This window comes from Rhinichthys klamathensis, unplaced genomic scaffold, assembly GCF_029890125.1.
Source record: "Rhinichthys klamathensis goyatoka isolate OS25496 unplaced genomic scaffold, OSU_Roscu_1.1 h1tg000277l_1, whole genome shotgun sequence".
Lineage (NCBI taxonomy): Eukaryota > Metazoa > Chordata > Actinopteri > Cypriniformes > Leuciscidae > Rhinichthys > Rhinichthys klamathensis.
In genome coordinates, this window is record NW_026606796.1 from 903,304 (window position 1) to 922,550 (window position 19,247).

The 19,247-nt window shown below is 36.4% G+C and overlaps 2 protein-coding genes across 5 annotated transcripts in view; one reads left to right on the forward strand and one right to left on the reverse strand.

Moving 5' to 3' along the window:
* Positions 1-9,486, reverse strand: part of vti1a (vesicle transport through interaction with t-SNAREs 1A) — a 142,766-nt gene extending 133,280 nt beyond the window's left edge. For 3 of the 4 annotated variants that reach the window (XM_056268815.1, XM_056268817.1, XM_056268814.1), the window contains exon 1: positions 9,290-9,485. In XM_056268815.1, the coding sequence (XP_056124790.1) occupies positions 9,290-9,383 (94 nt within the window). In that variant the 5' untranslated portion in view covers positions 9,384-9,485. Of the gene's footprint in view, positions 1-9,289 lie in introns of all 4 variants that reach the window. The other variant, XM_056268816.1, reaches the window with a different exon arrangement.
* A 39-nt stretch (positions 9,487-9,525) lies between these two features.
* zdhhc6 (zinc finger DHHC-type palmitoyltransferase 6) lies at positions 9,526-19,123 on the forward strand. Its single transcript, XM_056268813.1, has 11 exons — positions 9,526-9,710; positions 11,450-11,971; positions 13,346-13,437; positions 13,995-14,154; positions 15,039-15,200; positions 15,370-15,423; positions 16,585-16,752; positions 16,856-16,897; positions 16,980-17,125; positions 18,695-18,741; positions 18,835-19,123. Exons 2-11 carry the CDS (start codon positions 11,705-11,707, stop codon positions 18,933-18,935), a joined length of 1,239 nt encoding a protein of 412 aa, XP_056124788.1. The 5' UTR covers positions 9,526-9,710; positions 11,450-11,704; the 3' UTR covers positions 18,936-19,123.
* Positions 19,124-19,247: the final 124 nt, after the last annotated feature.

Below are 19,247 nucleotides of genomic sequence, written 5' to 3' on the forward strand. Positions count from 1 at the left end.
CAAACACTAGGGCCTCTATTCACCCCTGGCATAGGGCAGGTTGAAATATATATCTCACTACTGAAGGTGCATGGGGCAATACCACAAGGTCAGGTGCTCTTTGGGCAAAGTGATGCACTGAGAAAAGTTCGACCTGTAGATGCATCTTTACTCAATTATTCATTGCGTGATTGACAGCTCATTCTCTTTGTGCAAATCTACCTAAAACTAAAAAAAAAAAAAAACACGCATTTATGTTTAATGGAGCAAGGCCTTGCATTATTTTCAAATTCATGTTTCACAACTACAAGTTTTGCGCTGTTCAACAAAACAAAAAATATTGGAGATTCTCAAGTGAATAAATGCGGTCGGCTTGAGCGAAACAAAAATGGCCAAGGGCATTATATCCGTCAACTGGTCTTTATCAATGTTTCTACACATGTGACACTGTACAATGAGAACAACAGCATAAGCCACTTTGTTGATGGCTGCAATTGTTGGTCGCAAACAAATTTGTGTACCTATAGGAAAGAGAAAAGCGTTTTTTATTGGCATAATTGAGATTTGAATTCAAGAGCCGAACTCCTCTGGCAACAGTGAGGAAGGTTTGGCGATCACTAATGAGCATGCATTGTTTACGGCTTTGTTCATATTCAGTGGACTTATTTAAATATATTTAGCAGCTGGTGGTGGGCCGGTCTGATGACACAGTGTTTGTTTCTGCCAAGCTCTGAAGAAGCAATTTAAGCTTCAACAATTCACCACATTACACATTCTCATTCTTTTCAATATGCTTAAATATTGCAAAGAAAAGCCAATTGCGTCTGCAATTGTTTGACAGCGCTCACCGAACGGAGCGGTGCTGTATGATTCTGAATAAGTGATTAATCCTTCATACCTTTTGTTCACGTACAATAGAAGCACCGAGGGACTGCATCAGGTTATTATGAGACAGACCTCTGAGGTTTAACAGTGACTAAAAGCAATCATTTACATTAAAAGTCACCGGAGGGTATTAAAGTAACCTTTCATTCCACTGACTTTTAGTTTCAATCCAGCAAAGTCAGAACAAGATCTTGTAGAATTAATTTTGGTTATACTGAAACTGAAATGCATTTCTGAAGTTCACAATGTGAGAAAAACAAAAAGTTATATCAACATCAAAAGCATCCTGAGTATTTCCAGAGGATAGGCCATATCTAGCAATACCACTCTTTTGTTGCACTGAAGTTCAAAAAGGGTCAAAGAGGCAAACAAGTATACAGAAACACTGGACACAAACATTGACATTTCTTTTAAGGCTTATAATCAGACATCTTTGATTTCAAACATTCATAGATTTTCTTTCCTTAAAAGGTACACTACGCAACTTTTTATGTTCAAAATTAACAAAAGTCAAAACGTGTTTTTATCTTACCCGATTCACTAATGGTAGCTATTGTAAGTGTTTATATTTTAGACCTATAGCGGGATGGTTTTCGCAGGAAAATGAGTGTAACTCGCCTGTGCATGTCTTGTCATATCCATAAATAGAGAAAAGTTGCTCAGGTTACTTTGATGTGTGTATGTTGTGGGAGTGGCATAGGTTAGTTGTAGGGGTGGAACGGTACATGTATTTGTATTGAACCGAAACGGTACGGGCGTCACGGTTCGGTGCACGAATTTGCACGGAGAATACACGGTACAAATAAATAAAAAACCTCTTAAATAGCGATAAATTTCGCTCTATTCGCTTTTGGTGTGACTGTGAACGCAGCAATGAACAGGCTGCGATCAAGATTGCAATGCTGGAGTGTGTGTGTGTGTGTGTGTGTGTGTGTGTGTGTGTGTGTGCGCGAGAAAGAGAGAGAGACAGAGAGAGGCGCGGGTGCGAATCGCGCGAACGAACAGTGTGTGTGTGTGCGAGAGAGAGAGAGAGAGGCGCGGGCGCGAATCGCGCGATCGAACAGAGTGTGCGCGTGCGCGTGCGCGTGCGAGAGAGAGAGAGAGAGGCGCGGGCGCGAATCGCGCGATCGAACAGTGTGTGTGTGTGAGAGAGGCACGGGCGATCAAACAGTGGAAACATAAAAACATACTCCGTCATTTTTTTCATACAGGACATCATTAAAACGGCAATTTGTTTACTTATATTTGTGTACACTCGCAATAAAACACAACATTGTGCTTTTGTCACACTCTAAACTCATGTCAAACTGTAACCTACAACTGTTAACAAAAGTTTTTAATGGTAGTATTATTTTATACGGAAATCAATTATTTATCATTCAGATGAGAATAAAGTTAGGGTTAATTAAAATGAAGGAAAACAAATATATTGATCTGAAATAGCAAATTAATTTTAAATTCATTATGGTACAATTACCAAACATATCTCATGGTCTTTTCGTCTTTTTAATAATTTAATTAATAAACTAATTATATAAAACTACTGTCAGTGCACTACAAATAAACTGGTTCTATGCCTTTATTAATAAAACGTATATAAAAAATACAAGGCTTAAGACATTTATAAAAAAGCCTTCTGCATTTTTGTTTTGCTATTCACTCCATTGTACCGAAATCGTACCGAACCGTGATGTCTGAACCGAGGTATGAACCGTCTTAAAAAAACTGCCAAACAGAGGAGAATCTGCTGGCAAAAAAAGAATGTGACAGAGCTCGTAATAAAACGAGAATCAACATTGGCTTGGCTTTTTGGAGATGGTAAGAAATTTTGGATTTGAAATGTAAAACTGATGCAGAGATGGGATTTTTATTATTCAACAGGTGAGAAAGGTATTTTATTGAGTAGATCAGATGACTTGCCATAGGTAGCTCATAACCGAGTTCATTGTCGCATTATTTATTGTGAAGGTTCATTTCATTATGGTTGTTGTAGCCCTGTGCTGGAATTTAGTTTCAAAGAAGTACCGTGTCTATGCCCACAGACCGGAAAGTCTGATGCATATGGCACAGTTTTCAGGAAACACTTCAGGAGTTTTGAAGTCGTCATGATCTGATTGGTTGAATTCTACAGGATGTCCGGGAGACGTGTGGGTCGCGTTCTTTAGCGGTCCGCCTGGAAACAAATGCCATGAACGCCAAAACCCCTCGTGGAAGAAGAACACCATCATGTTTACAACTGTGACAGTGAGCACTTATCGGGATCAACTAAACGCTGAAAGTATGTGACGTTCGTGGCACCATTGTTGCAGTAAACTTGCACAACGTTCTTGAATCAATTATTTATAGATAAACGCTGGTCTGTTAAGGGACATCGACATTATATTTTCACGCCCCTAAACATGACACGAAACAAAACTAACTGTGATTGGTTGCGTTACATGTCAGTCAAATGTCCTCTTGGGCGGTCTTTGGCCAAGAAAAGCTGTGAGTTCAGACCTTCTGCCGTCAGTCTGAAGGTCTGGCTATGCGAGACTAATTAATGGGTAAAGCAGTAACATCTTCAGCTAGTCAGCTAGAGATCCTCTTCATCTATCCTAAACTGGTTATATAAGCTTATAGTAGAGCTGAAACGGTATGAAAATTTCATATCACGGTTTTGTTCAAATTAGGGATGTTAACCGATGACCGTTTGACCGTATCAACATTAACCTATCAAAGTTGTCGGTTAAAAAAAAAAGTGATCTCTAAATTAGGCTTTTATAGACAGTGGACTAAACACTACTACAGTTAGCCATCTCATTCCAAGATATTTTTGTGTGAAGTGAACAAATCCCTCACACTCAATTTTTCATAACTTGCCTGTTTGTACTTAATAAACCAATAAAAACATTTGGCGCGAGGTCACAGCGTTTGGGTTCGCGCGCTCACAAGGTTTGCGAAATGTAAAGGCTACAGGCTAAAACACTCGAGGTTAGAGCCAGGGCAGACGACAGGATGAAGCGTGCAAAGAAAAGTAGTGTGTGGGACCATTTCACCAAAAAGAATGACACAGATGTAAGTTGCAACTTGTGTGATAGAGTGCTTAAATACAGTAGTAGCATATCATCTATGATGTAGCCTATCACCTGAAAACGCGACACCCGCAAGCCTTTTCGGGTGAGAAAGGTAGCCAAAGCCAACCTACCGTGTCATCTATGCTAGCTGGTATGAAATGTGACGAACAGCGCTCAGAGACTATTATAGTGTGTGTGTGAGCGAGAGGCAGAGCAGCAGAGAGATGCGACAGTTGCGAAATTGCAGGCGCGGCTCGAAATGGCTGTTATTTCAAATAGCGTAGCATATTTTAAACTAATCGGTTAACCGGTTTCAACCGGCTAATGAGGCTCGGTGGTCGGTCAAGAAAATTTTTAGTTTTCGCCATCCCTAGTTCAAATTAGATGAAAATTTTCAAAAAGAACTGATACACACAATGAAAACATTTCAACAAATTTTATATTTGAAAATCAACAAAAAACTAATAAAATTATCAACTCTATGCAATTCTTTTAAGCATAAACACTAAAGCTGCAGTATGTAACTTTTTTGTGTTCCAAATTTACAAAATGTATATAGTGAGCGAGTGTTTTTGTCTTATCCTGAATCACTACAGTACACCTATATTAAGTGTTAATATTCAGACTATTTTAGGCTGGTATGGGTCGTACCACTGGGGAGTAGCCCACTACCTGCGTGACTCATAAACAGAGAGAAGTAGCTCTGCTCCGGCTACAATGTTCTTCTGCAATACGCATGAAAAAGTTACATACTGCAGCTTTAAATTATAGGACATTCAAATGAAACTTTCCGTCTTGCGTCTCAGATTCTGGTTGTATTGAAAATTAAATCAGAGGACACAGTATATTAATAATACTACTAGAATATTGTTGTAGTGATCATCTTGTCAAAACGTTGTTTTGTACACTGTAAAAAAATGATTTAAGTGTAAGATTTTAAAATATATCAGTTCAATATTTCATGTCCAAGTAATTATTTCTGTGGTAAAAAAAAAAATTGTGTACCTAAGTAACTTACACAATTTATATACATTATTCCTTAAACTTTTCTTCGCGGAGGCTTTGAGTTAGTTACAAGTGTAAAATAGTTCTACTCAAAACAATATTTTGTGTCCAATTATTTCCCAAACTTCTTTGCTATTGAGGTAAGTTAACGTTAAAGGGTAATGTACCTTGCGTTTGATAGTTACAAGAAGGAGGTGGTCACGAAGATGATTTGAAGTTTCCCCTTTTGCAGCGACTTTCTTTTTGCATGTTCTGCAGACTGGGTGACCATCCTCTAATAAGTTTCCCTCTGGACTTTTGTAAAAGAATCTCCCGAGAATTTTTTTGTAAAAGAATCTCCTGAAAAATCTCCCGAGCGCTGTGTCACTGCCTTCCGCCATTTCTTCTCGAACAAAAAACAACGTTACATGCGCGCGCCTTTGTCAGACTTGCCTGGACATGATTTACCGCGAGTTTTCAAAATCACGATAATCAAACACGGTTTTCATGATAATTAAATTTTAAACGATAAGGTAAAATCTCTGCGTGGCAGGGGGAGCTGCCACTCGACCGGCCACGGAATTATGCGCCTGCCACTGCGTTATATGCGCCTGCCACCCGACCGGCCACGGATATATGCGCCTGCCACTCGACCAGTCACAGATATATGCGCCGGCCACTCGACCAGTCACAGATATATGCGCCGGCCACTCGAACTTACACAATATGTAAGATAGGTTTTCAAACCAAATGCAGCGCATAACCCCTGAAGCCAGCGGGAGACAGAACGGTATGCACTATAGGTCAATATTCACCATTAACCAAACGCTTTTCGCCTGCCTCACAACTACTGTAGGCTACTCGCTTTTTTTTAAATGAGCACCAGTCTCGTGACATAGACTTATGCGCCTGCCTTAAAATCTCTCACTGTTTTAATATACCAGACGAACCCACAGGCAGTGCAATACTTATCTTATTTATGTCTAATTGTATCTCTTTTTTATTCGCTCTTTTTGCCCGTCTCTTGGCTCCCGCCTGGTCAGATGATAAATAGGTAGATAATATCTGTATTGCACTGTATGTGTGCTCTCATGTACCATTAGGAGTGTCTGATAGGTGTAAACAGTGAGAGATCGTGTGGCGGGTATGGCTGGAGCGACGCTTAAAAGAGCCACGCGAGCGCACTACGATACGCATAAAAAGAGCGAATAAAATATAAGATCAGATGATAAATAGGTAGATAATATCTGTATTGCACTGTATGTGTGCTCTCATGCACCATTAGGAGTGTCTGATAGGTGTAAACAGTGAGAGATCGTGTGGCGGGTATGGCTGGAGCGACGCTTAAAAGAGCCACGTCGCGAGCGCACTACGATACGCATAAAAAGAGCGAATAAAATTTAAGATCAGATGATAAATAGGTAGATAAGATCTGTTTTACACTGTATGCATGTTCTCGTGTACCATTAGGAGTGTCTGATAGGTGTATACAGAGAGAGATCGTTTGGCTGGTGTGACGCTTTAGTAGTCCAGGCGGGAGCCAAGAGACGCGCTCTCTATGGGCAAAAAGAGCGAATAAAAAAGAGATACAATTAGACATAAATAAGATAAGTATTGCACTGCCTGTGGGTTCGTCTGGTATATTAAAACAGTGAGAGATTTTAAGGCAGGCGCATAAGTCTATGTCACGAGACTGGTGCTCATTTAAAAAAAAGCGAGTAGCCTACAGTAGTTGTGAGGCAGGCGAAAAGCGTTTGGTTAATGGTGAATATTGACCTATAGTGCGTACCGTTCTGTCTCCCGCTGGCTTCAGGGGTTATGCGCTGCATTTGGTTTGAAAACCTATCTTACATATTGTGTAAGTTCGAGTGGCCGGCGCATATATCTGTGACTGGTCGAGTGGCAGGCGCATATATCCGTGGCCGGTCGGGTGGCAGGCGCATATATCTGTGACTGGTCGAGTGGCAGGCGCATATATCTGTGACTGGTCGAGTGGCAGGCGCATATAACGCAGTGGCAGGCGCATAATTCCGTGGCCGGTCGAGTGGCAGCTCCCCCTGCCACGCAGAGATTTTACCCCCTCTCCATATTCATCTACAGTCACGCAGACCCCAAGCACAACCAAAACAATGCATGCAGTTGTTTTATAGTGTACCTTTAAATTGACGTAAATTCAATCAATAAATGAATGAATAGAAATAATAGCTATACAATTATTACAAAAAAGTTTTAACATATCAAGTCATAATAACTCATAACTTATGAGTCGTAAGCAAATTACCTAGAGTGCTCGAATCAACACAGGCTAAAACATATCAGTAAGGAAGCAGGTGTATACTTTAAAATACCATTAACACAGTAGGATAATGAACACTACAGATAAAAAAATGTGGGTCAGTAAGATTGTATTTTTATAAGAGGAAGAAGAAAAATAATAAATTAATTCTTTTATTCCAGTAAGAAAGCATTAAATTGATTTTTAAAAATCTGACTAAAAAAAAGACAATGTTACAAAAGATGTTACATTTTAATCGTGTAAAATATTGTAAAAATATGTACATACACGCACGCTAAATGTTAGCACTGGTTATGAAAAAACAGACTGGCTTTCTTTGTCAACAAATGTTTTAAACAAGTAAGAATGTGTCTCAAGAACAAGCAAAGTCATATTCATGGAATACATTTTGAATACATACGAATTCATGGCACATTTTCCTTCCTTTATACAGACATGTTTCATGCTATTTTAAGGTTATTTTTAGATCCTCTGAGCTTTCTCTCACCTATCCAACATCACACTCATCTCATAGCATTGTTTCCATGGAAACACTGTCTGATTTCATAAATTAAAAGCACAAAGACAGGTAAAGCGGCAGTAGACTTATGACAACACACAATCCTAAAGGCTCCCAAATAGGGTCAATTTTAACAATGTGATGAAACAGCCATGTTTAGTATAGAAAACTTGACATAAACCTAGACCTAGTCTGTGACATCTAGGGGCGCCATGGTGGTACTGCAGGGGGACCACCAATTATTGTTTGGTTATAGAATTGAGTTTGAGTTTTTCAAATTAAACAAGTTTGGTATAATTTATATATTTTTTTTATATTTTTGAAAGACGTCTCAAAATACTCTGCATTAATTGGATTTTAAAAATACAGTAAAAACACTTAGCTAGGCTATATTGTGAAATATTAAAATTTAAAAGAACTGGTTTCTATTTTAATATATTTTAAAATTTATTCCTGTGACGGCAAAGCTGAATTTTCAGCATCATTACTCCAGTCTTCAGTGTCCCATGATCTTTCAGAAATCATTCTGAAATGCTGATTTGCTGCTCAAGAAACATTTCTTAATATTACCAATGTGGAAATATGTTTTTGCTGCTTAATATTTTTGTGGAAACCGTAATACACTACCATTCAAAAGTTTGGTGTTAAATGATCGTATATAATGGTGGAAAAAAAAACTATTTCAAACAAATGCTGTTAATTGAACTTTCTATTAATAAAAAAAATCGACAAAAATATAAGTAACGAAAGCAGCGCCAAATCAGCAAATTAGAATCATAAACTTCAGCTAAATGTTTAATTGTTCCTCCCACATTAAAATGTATTAAGTACAATTAAAATGTAATGCAAAAGAATATGACTGAATATACATATCTAATTAAAGTATATGCCAAATGCAAAAAGTAAATATGTTTGTAAATTAATTTTGATATTAAAAGGTGTGTGAGATAGCCAGGATTAAAATCCAACACTCCATCTCTCAATCTTTAGCCTAACAAAGACTCTTGGAAACTAGTGTTTCCAAGTTTTTAGGTCTGACAAAACTTGTTGTTGTTTTTGTGTGACGTTCATCACAGCAGCTCGGGAATAATGGCATTTTTATGTTTAGTCTATTACACAATACAAAATGATTACCAACACAACAAAATGAGAGCTGTCTGCCTGTCAGTCTCAATCATAATTATGTCAACAACACAAACAGGGAGTCAAAGTAGGACCTTGCATCTGTCTCACTGTATACTGTGTACTACTTCATAATGCAGAAACTAGGATTCTTCACTACTTTAGCCAAAAAATGTCAACTCTTTAACTCCAACAAACATGTTCTAAGATCTGTTCTAACATGTTAAGATCATTGTCACCCAAATCCTGAATCTTTAGGCATCACTGAAGATTCATCTGATCTGACACTAGATATCTGACACCATGACCCTCATGAAACCATAGCTCATTGACAATTGATATGGGACGTTTCTAAATAATATACCAACCTGACACAACAGCAGCGAGAATTAAACACTGACTGAGTTGTTTAACGTTATGTCGTTCTGTGACATGAATGTATTGCTTTTAGCTAATTTAACAGCCACTTACCACCGGCTAGCTTAGGTATTCGTCCAACTTTGTTGGTTATTTCCGCGGTGAGGGTGCCAAAGTCCTGCTCGTAAGCTTCAAAATCCGAAGACATGTTGTATTTTTGTTTTAAAAAGATTAAAAGATGGATGAACTGGGCTGCGCTACACACTGTTGCTTGCGTCTGCTTCTTATTGACGTCTGCGTCACTTCCGGGTGGTGTCACGGGAATTTGTTCACGATCTCTTCCTGTAAATGGTTCCGTTGTGGTGTCAATCGCGCGTGTAACTGTATTATCTTCCTCGTTGAATTATGTTTTCATTATTTTATAAACGATTCAATCTCTAACACTGTTATAGGCGTTAAATAACAAGTTCACTGATTCGTATGCAGCGTGACTGCCGGTTTTTCTTGGACACTGATCGCACGAGGGAATGTCGAGGTATGAGTTAACGATTAATTTTTCATTTTCAAAACAATCTGTTCAGTAATCAAATACATAAAAATACAGATTGTTGCCGTCATAATGAAAGATACCACACATCATCTATGTCTCTATTAGCAACCATGGCCTTTTTCAAAGTATGTCATTGATTAAGGTCTGATATCTGTAATTTGGCAATAAAGATAATTTATACATTTAGACGATATTTTCTATATATTTTACTGCAATATAATTAATTAAATTGAGGGGTCTCTGGAATCAGATTGACTTTTAACGGGATATTAAGTAATAGATCATCTCCACCGATTCAGTTCACGCAGTCTGAGACTCAGTAACGTTAACAACTGGATGAAGTTTATTTTGGTGTTGGGCAGTTCACATCTTTTTCGGTAACACAGTGTCATTACGTTACATGTAGTTACTATAGTAATAACTATAAATTATGCGTAATTACATGCAACTAACCCTTAACCAAACCAAACCCTTATCTTAACCATATAAAGTAACCCTATGTAGTTAGTTACTTAATTAATATTATTCGGTAATTAAACGTATAATTACAGTGTAACAAAGATACCTTAACATAAAGTGTAACCTCTTTTTCTTTTATTTGTTTGCTTGTTTAACCACAGTCTATAGTGAAAAATCAGAGGCCATAAACAGACGGTAGTAGCATAGAAGCAAAGCTTTGGGTGTGACATGGGAAAACAAGGTGTGAAGGCATTGAAGCACAATAATTGACATGATGCAACATTAACCACTGCATTCTCTTTATAGTCCTGATTTCTTTTTACCCATGCTTTATGTTATAATGACATTAGTAAACAAACTGGGATTAGTATTTTGATGTAGAGATAGTGAGGTAGAACACAAATGGATGAGCGTAGTATAATTGCTTTTTTGTGATGTGTAGGCAACTGGCATAGCCTTTTTTTATGTAAAAAAAAAAAGTATTCAAAGTTTTTAATATGAACGATTTCACATTTGATAGTATAGTATAGCCTAGATAGACAGACAGACAGACAGACAGGTAGATAGATAGACAGACAGACAGACAGATAGGTAGATAGATAGATCGACAGACAGGTAGATAGGTCGACAGACAGACAGGTAGATAGATAGATCGACAGACAGGTAGATAGATAGATAGATAGATAGATAGATAGATAGATAGATAGATAGATAGATAGATAGATAGACAGACAGGTAGATAGATAGATAGATAGATAGATAGATAGATAGATAGATAGATAGATAGATAGATAGATAGATAGATAGATAGATAGATAGATAGATAGATAGATAGATAGACAGACAGACAGGTAGATAGATAGATCGACAGACAGATAGATAGATAGATAGATAGATAGATAGATAGATAGATAGATAGATACATAGATAGATAGATAGATAGATAGACAGACAGACAGACAGACAGACAGATAGATAGATAGATAGATAGATAGATAGATAGATAGATAGATAGATAGATAGATAGATAGATAGATAGATAGACAGACAGACAGATCGACAGACAGACAGGTAGATAGATAGATAGATAGATAGATAGATAGATAGATAGATAGATAGATAGATAGATAGATAGATAGATAGATAGATAGATAGATAGAAACTGTGGTATTTTGGTTTAAACTATGGTTACAATGGTAAAATTTAGTGTAAGGTGAGTCTTCCTCTTCCATAATTAATTTCAACTTCACCTGCCTTCTCTTCAGATGGATGGCTTGGCTTTAGCTCAAGGATAGGGTGATCAGGGGATTAGTACGGAAGGATGCCACACGCTGACCGAGTCTGGAACTCTAGGAAACGGCTGGTGACAGGTGACGTAGCCGATCAATGGTTGTTTCGGAAGAGACAGAAAAGATGCCCATTGACCTCTTTAAATCACTGCAATAAACCAAGACAACACGCCTGACTACTTCACAGCTGTTAAATTGAGGACCTTAAAGACACTAAAATCCAACAAAAAAATGAATATTCTGTCTGCTATAATTGTGTTTGAGAACCTCCATGAGGTCAAAAGGCTTTTCCACTGGGGTCCGATCATCGCTCTGACGGTCATTGGCATGTGCTCCACCATGGCCATACTAGACTCCATAATCTGGTACTGGCCACTGGACACCACTGGAGGCAGCATTAACTTCATCATGCTCATTAACTGGACTGTCCTCATTCTGTACAACTACTTTAATGCCATGTTTGTCGGCCCTGGTTACATTCCTCTGGGGTGGAAACCGGTAAGTCTATTTTGGGGTGTTTTCAGAAGTTTTCAAATTTTTTACTGAAGTCTCTTATACTCACAAAGGCTGCATGTATTTGATTAAAATATACAGTAAACACTAATATTATGAAATATTATTACAATTTAAAATAAACTTTTCCTATATTAATATGTTTTAAAATGTCAAATTAGCTGATTTTTTTTGCATTATTACTCCAGTCTTCTTCAGTGTCACATGATACTTCAGAAATCATTCTAATAAAGCTAATTTTGCTGCTCAAGAACCATTTCTTATTATTATCAATGTTAAAAACAGTTGTGCTACTTAATATTTTTTTGGAAAATTGAATGTGTTCTTGATGATCTTTCAAAAAAATATATATATCTTACTGACCCCAAACTTTTTAAAGGGTTAGTTCACCCAAAAATGACAATTCTGTCAGTAATTACTCACCCTCATGTTGTTCCAACCCTGTAAGACTCGTCATCTTCGGAACACAAATTAAGATATTTTTGATGAAATCTGAGAGCTGTCTCACTCCTTCATAGGCTGCTAGGTAATTGCATCTGCTGGCCCAGATAAGTTAGTAAAGACATCGTTAAAATAGTCCAAGTGACTACAGTGGCTCAACCCTAAGTTTATCAAGCGACGAGAAAACGTCTTTAACAATAGTGTATGCAAAGATTTTAAAGGGGTGGTTGATTATGATTTCATTTTTCTAACTTTAGTTAGTGTGTAATGTTGCTGTTTGAGCATAAACAACATCCGCAAATTAAGTTACAAAGTTCAAAGCAAAGGAAGATATTTGCTTTTAAAGAAAATGTTTTTTAAGGACTACAACAAACAGCTGGTAGGGACTACACAACATTCCTCCCGGGTTAGTGACATCACCAACCCTAGAATTTACAGAAACCCCGCCTCCGGGAATGCGATTTATAGATTGTCATGACAGAATATGCTAATCAATGACTAGAAGATAGTTAACTCCACATCAGTTTGAACGGTTTGAACATAGAAGGCTAAAAAAATTAAAAATTTTCAGTGCATGTCTGTGTGAGGTAAAAGGACACAACCTCTTGAAGCTCCGCCTTCTGTGCTGGGAGCAGCAGTTCATTTGCATTTAAAGGGGCACACACAAAAACGGTTCGTTTTTGCTCACCCTCAAAAAGTGACAATTTTAACATGCTATATAAAAATATCTGTGGGGTATTTTTGCTAAAACTTCACATACACTCTCTGGGGACATCAAAGATTATTTTACATCTTATGAAAAGGGCATTATACCACCCCTTTAACGCATGTGCTTGTATGATATGGTCTTGTTTTCTGAAGGTTTCTGAAATCAGCATGTCTAATATGACTTATGTTGTTATCTGTGTTTTCTAACAGGAGAATCAACAAGAAATAATGTACTTACAGTTCTGTAAATTGTGCCAAGGCTATAAAGCCCCAAGGTCACATCACTGTCGCAAGTGTAACAGGTAGATTTGTCTAAAAACAACTGACTGGTTTCTTTTAATATGGATGCATTTTAAAGTTGAAGTATGTCATTTTTATTATATATATTTTAAACCAATGGCTCAATCAATGGTGTGAGTTTGGGGCGGGAGGGACTAATATTTGTCGAGGGGGGTGTATTTGAGAAACATGTTTAAAAACAATTCTTGTTTTTTCATTTTCTTCTTTCTGACATAAATTACATACTTCAGCTTTAAAGGGACAGTTCACCTAAAAATTGAAAGTTCTGTCATCATTTACTCACCCTCATGTTGTTCCACACTTGCATGACATTCTTCTGTTGTTGTTGTTGTTGTCGTCCATACAATGAAAGTCAATTGTGTCCAATGTTGTTTGGACCCTAACATTCTCGAAAATATTCATACAGGTTTGGAACATCATGAGTGTGAGTAAATTATGACCTTTTTATGGGTGAACTATCCCTTGAAGGACTCATTTATGTTGTGCATTTATTTTGACCAAATTAAATTTGTGCTTTATTCACATTCATATTTAACATAAAAATGGCTCCTTCCCTCAGATGTGTGATGAAGATGGATCATCATTGTCCCTGGATCAACAACTGCTGTGGTCAATTGAATCATGCGTACTTCACCAGTTTCCTCCTGCTCGCTCCACTGGGCTGCATGCATGCCGCACTAATATTTATCATGACTACGTACACTCAACTTTATGATCGGGTAAGCGTTTTTTCACATTGTTCTTCTTATTTTTGATGTAATTCATTCTATTAACAATCAATAGCTGTAGCATGGACACAAACGTATGTAAAATATTACCTAGGCTAAGCTAAGATGAGCTTCTGCTGAAATGTTCATTCATTTTATGACTAAAGCCCCATTCACACCAAGAATGATAGCCATGAAGATAACTATAACGATAACTATATTAGCGTACACACCAGCAATAAGACGATAACTTTCTGATTATTCTAAGCGTGCGCTGCAGTTAAGTCGTCTGTTGCTTTAAATGCTCGGGATCTTTAAAGCAGAATGGATTCTGATTGGTTGTCGATGTTTTTATGCTTCAACGTCTGGAAAAAAGTGATTCTAACAATATTGTTCCTCTGTGCCATTATTGTTATAGTTGTGGTATGGATTCTGCTATTCTTTTATTTTTAGAACTATATCTTTAGCTTTATTGTTATAGTTAGCATCTTCAGTGTGAACTTAAAATTTTTAATTCTGTCATCATTTATAGTTAACTTAACATTTTTAATTCTGTCATCATTTACTCACCCTTAAGTCGATATTTTGAAGATATTTTGAAGATCGTCAATAACCAGACAGTTGATGGACACCATTGACTTCCATAGTAGGAAAAGAAATACTATAGAAGTCAATGGGGTCCATCAACTGTTTGCTTACCGACACATTCTTCAAAATATCTTCATTTGTGTTCACCAGAAGAAAGAAATTCATACAGGTCTGAAACAACTTGAGAGTGAGTAAATGGTGACAGAATTTTCATTTTTAAGTGAACTATTCCTTTAAAGCTCGGACTGAGTATTTTTTCGGACATGTGATTGTTGTGATGATGTTCTGGCCCATTTTCTTGGATTTAGATCTCATTTGGTTGGAGCTCAGTGAAGATTGACATGAGCGCTGCTCGGCACATCCACCATCCCATCATGCCTTTCAGCATTGCGGCATTTGCAGCCACTCTTTTTGCACTGGGACTGGCGCTGGGTACCACTATTGCTGTTGGGATGTTGTTTTTTATTCAGGTAGGTAACAATTTTTATGGATATATTGAATGGGCTGCACTTCCTTTCCCTCACATTCTAATTTTCTTTCCCACCAAATTAACGAAGGTCTATTTAATCCATGGTTTTCTTGTGAGGATGTTTCTCATATAAGTTCAATTTTATCAGCAATTTTCTCTTTTTCTTTTAGATGAAGGTGATTCTTCGAAACAAAACCTCAATAGAAGCATGGATTGAGGAGAAAGTAAGCTTGTATACAGTATGCTTATCTGCTAAATGAGGTGAATTAATCCAATATCCCTCCTCTAATTCAACACTATTTCAGTAGTTCTCTTTTAAAGACTTCCCTGAACTATGAGCGCTTGGTGTCATTAACATCTACTTAATGACACAAAGAGGTGCTGATAGTCTCTGACCAGAATCTAGACTGCTGGAAAGCAATATACACTACTGTTCAATATAGACTATTGGTCTGAATTTTTGGCAGCCTGTCACATGATCCTTCAGAAATCATTCTAATTGGCTGATTTGGTGCTCAAGAAACATTTCTTATTATTATCAATGTTTAAAACATTTGTGCTGCTTAATATTTGTGTGGAAACCATGATACATTTTTTTGAGTAAAGTTCAAAGGAACCACTTTTTAAATATTTTTTTGTAACAATGTCAAAGTCTTGATTTTTTCATGCATCTTTGCTGAATACAAGCATATTTCTTTTAAGAAAAAAAAGAAAATATTGCAGACCACACTTTTGAATGGTAGTGTAGTTTTTTAAATAATTCAGAAATTGTGTTTAAATAATTGTCTATGTAAATTCATGACTTTCTAAAAACATTCAGGTAATAAAATGTTCAAACAAACCTCTTTATTAAAAAATCACTGGACTACATAAAAATAACTACATAACAATTCTGAAATGTACTTGAAATGAAAAATATATGCTGTATTTCTTTAGGTTGGGAATATATATATATATATATATATATATATATATATATATATATATATATATATTTGATCCTGTAATTTTTTCTTTTTTCCCCACCATTTTAATCTCCTTTCATCGTTTTTTCAGTTCACTTAAATTGTCCTGCAGTGTGAGAAATTAATTTAAAAATTAAGGTTTTAGATATTAAAATTCTTAAGGTAATAATTATTACAAAATAATAAAATAGAATAGCCTAATGCAAAAAATTGTTTTTAGTTAAGTTTAGCATGTAGCACAAAACTATTTCATGTTGACTTCTCAAATGCACATGTAGGAACATTCAAACTGTGTATTAATTGGTTCTTTGTGACTATATGATACCTTATGGAGGTATAGGACATAAGATTAGTAAGTCCTCTGAATTCAGCAGGTCCTGTGGGTTTATTACATTAAAGCAAGAATATGTGTGTTCCCAGGCCAAAGACAGAATCCAATACTACCAAACAGGTGAAGACTTCATCTTCCCCTATGACCTGGGCAGCCGATGGGAGAACTTCAAGCAGGTGTTCACATGGTCTGGTACCCCCATGGGAGATGGAATCGAATGGCCTGTGCATGAGAAGTGTAACCAGTATACTCTAACCGTATGTGCTCAGCATAATCGATCCTTCTTTAGGTTATATAATACAGTCAAATACAGCTCTATAGCTCAGTTTGTAATGATATTTCTGTTTCTTCTTTATTCAGATTGAGCAGCTGAAGCAAAAACATGATAAACGTCAGAGGAGTGTGAGTATTGCCGTAATCACTTTCAAACACAAGAGGGCGGCATTTACTAAAGGACTGACGCAATGATGACTCTGATTTGCAGGTTGAGTACAGAGTGGTGGAGGACTACAATGGAGCTTGTTGCCCTTTGGGAAAGGGACTAAACACTTTCTTTAGGACACCTTGTACAGAGGAACCCAGAATCAAACTCATAAAGGGGGAGACCATCTTTGCTACAAGAGGAACCAAGTGAGCCATCATTTATAGTTATTTTAATGGTCCATATCTTCCAGTGGGGACAGTTTGAAATATATATGTAAAGGGATTGTTTACCCAAAAATGACAATTCTGTCATTATTTACTCACCCTCATGTCGTTCCAAACCTGTAAGACTTTCATTCATCTTCAGAACACAAAGGAATATATTTTTGATGAAATCTGAGAGCTTTCTGTCCCTTCCTAGACAACTACGCAACTAACACTTTGATACTTCAAAAAGTTCATAAAGAGATCATAAAACTAATTCATATGAATTGAGTGGATAAATCCAAATTATCTGAACAGACTCAGTTGCTTTATATAATGAACAGATTTAAAGCACAAGCATATTCGCTTTGACGTGCGAGAACCAATGAGGTTCACTCTCGTGTGTTGCGCAGCAACCAATGAGGTTTGTTCTCACGCATCAAGCAGGTTAGAATGATCTTCTGTTTATGTTTGCTGATCGATATTTATATGTAAATAAAAACCTAAATTCAATCTGTTCATATAAAGCGATCGTGTCTCTTCAGAAAATTTGGACTAAACCATTTAATTCAAATGGATTAGTTTTACGATCTCTTTATGAACCTTTTGAAGCGTCAAAGTGGTAGTTGCGTAGCTGTCAACGGAGGGACAGAAAGCTCTCCGATTTTATCAAAAAGATCTTCATTTGTGTTCTGAAGATGAACGAAAGTCTTACAGGTTTGGAACGACATGAGGGTGAGTAATTAATGACAGAATTTTCATTTTTGGGTGAACTATCCCTTTAACTGTTTATCACACATGCTATTAGACCAGCATGCTATAATCTATTTTTTGGCAGTTTTTAATTACATTTTTATAATATAATATAATATAATATTATTCAGCATGGATGCATTTTATTGATCTAAAGTGATAGTAAAGACATTTGTAATGTAAAAAATATATATTTCAAATAAATGTTATTTATCAAAGAATCTTGAAAAATCAATTGGTTTCCACCAAGATATTTAACAGCATGACTGTTTTCAACTTTGATCATTTTCTAAATGTTTCTCGAGCAGAAAATCAGCATATTAGATTGATTTCTGAAAGATCATGTGACACTGAAGACTGCTGAAAATTCAGCTTTGCATCACAGGAATAAATAACATTTTACAATATATTAAATTGAAAAACAATTCACAATACTACTGTTTTTACTGAATTGTTAATCAAATAAATGCAGACTTAGTGAGCATAAGAGACTTCACAGTTTTTATTATTCTTTGTTAATGTTTGTTATTAACAATGCAACTGTTCATTGTTCGTTTATGTAAACATGGGTCCATTAAATAATATTAACAGATTTGACATTTGATTTTAATAATGTATTAGTAAATGTTGGGATTAACATGAACTAAGATTAATAAATGCTTTAGAAGTATTTTTCATTGTTAGTTCATGTTAACTAAAGTAGTTAACTAATGTTAACAAATTAATCCTTATTGTAAAGTGTTACTGAGACTTTTTACAAAAAGCATTCACAAACTGTACAGTATATATATTGATAAATATGCTGTTGTTAATCAACAGGTGGTGGATGTATGGGGACAAAGTTCTGAATGAGGAACAGGCTAAAGGTAAAGTTTCAAAATGTTTCCAAAATTTTGTTACATGATCAGTAATTAAATGTAATTCATAAGTTTCATGTGTGAAATGATATCTCCCTGTAGCTGGAGATCGTATTAGAGGATGGTTTCCACGCCGATGTGTCGAGAAGTGTCTCTATGACTCAGCGAATAATTTGACAAGTGAAGAAAAGAAAGAGCAATGAGACAGAATTGTACATTTCACTGCTCGCTTTGGACCTAATATTAGGGCCTAAACCCTGCTGAGATGCAAATATATTTCTGATTCTTTTGTAAAGCTGTTCAATGTCACCAGCGCTAAGTGTTGAAGCAAATTAATACTGACACCCCAAAGTTTTTAACCTGTGTAACTTAACATTTCATTTCTAAAGAACAGCTGCCAGAGAAACTGGCAAATGAGAAAGAAATTCGTTTTTTTTTTTTTTTTTATGGAATTGGGGCATATGGCAGCATTTTCTTTAAAGGGGGTTATTAAGATGTTTACTTGAGACTTATTT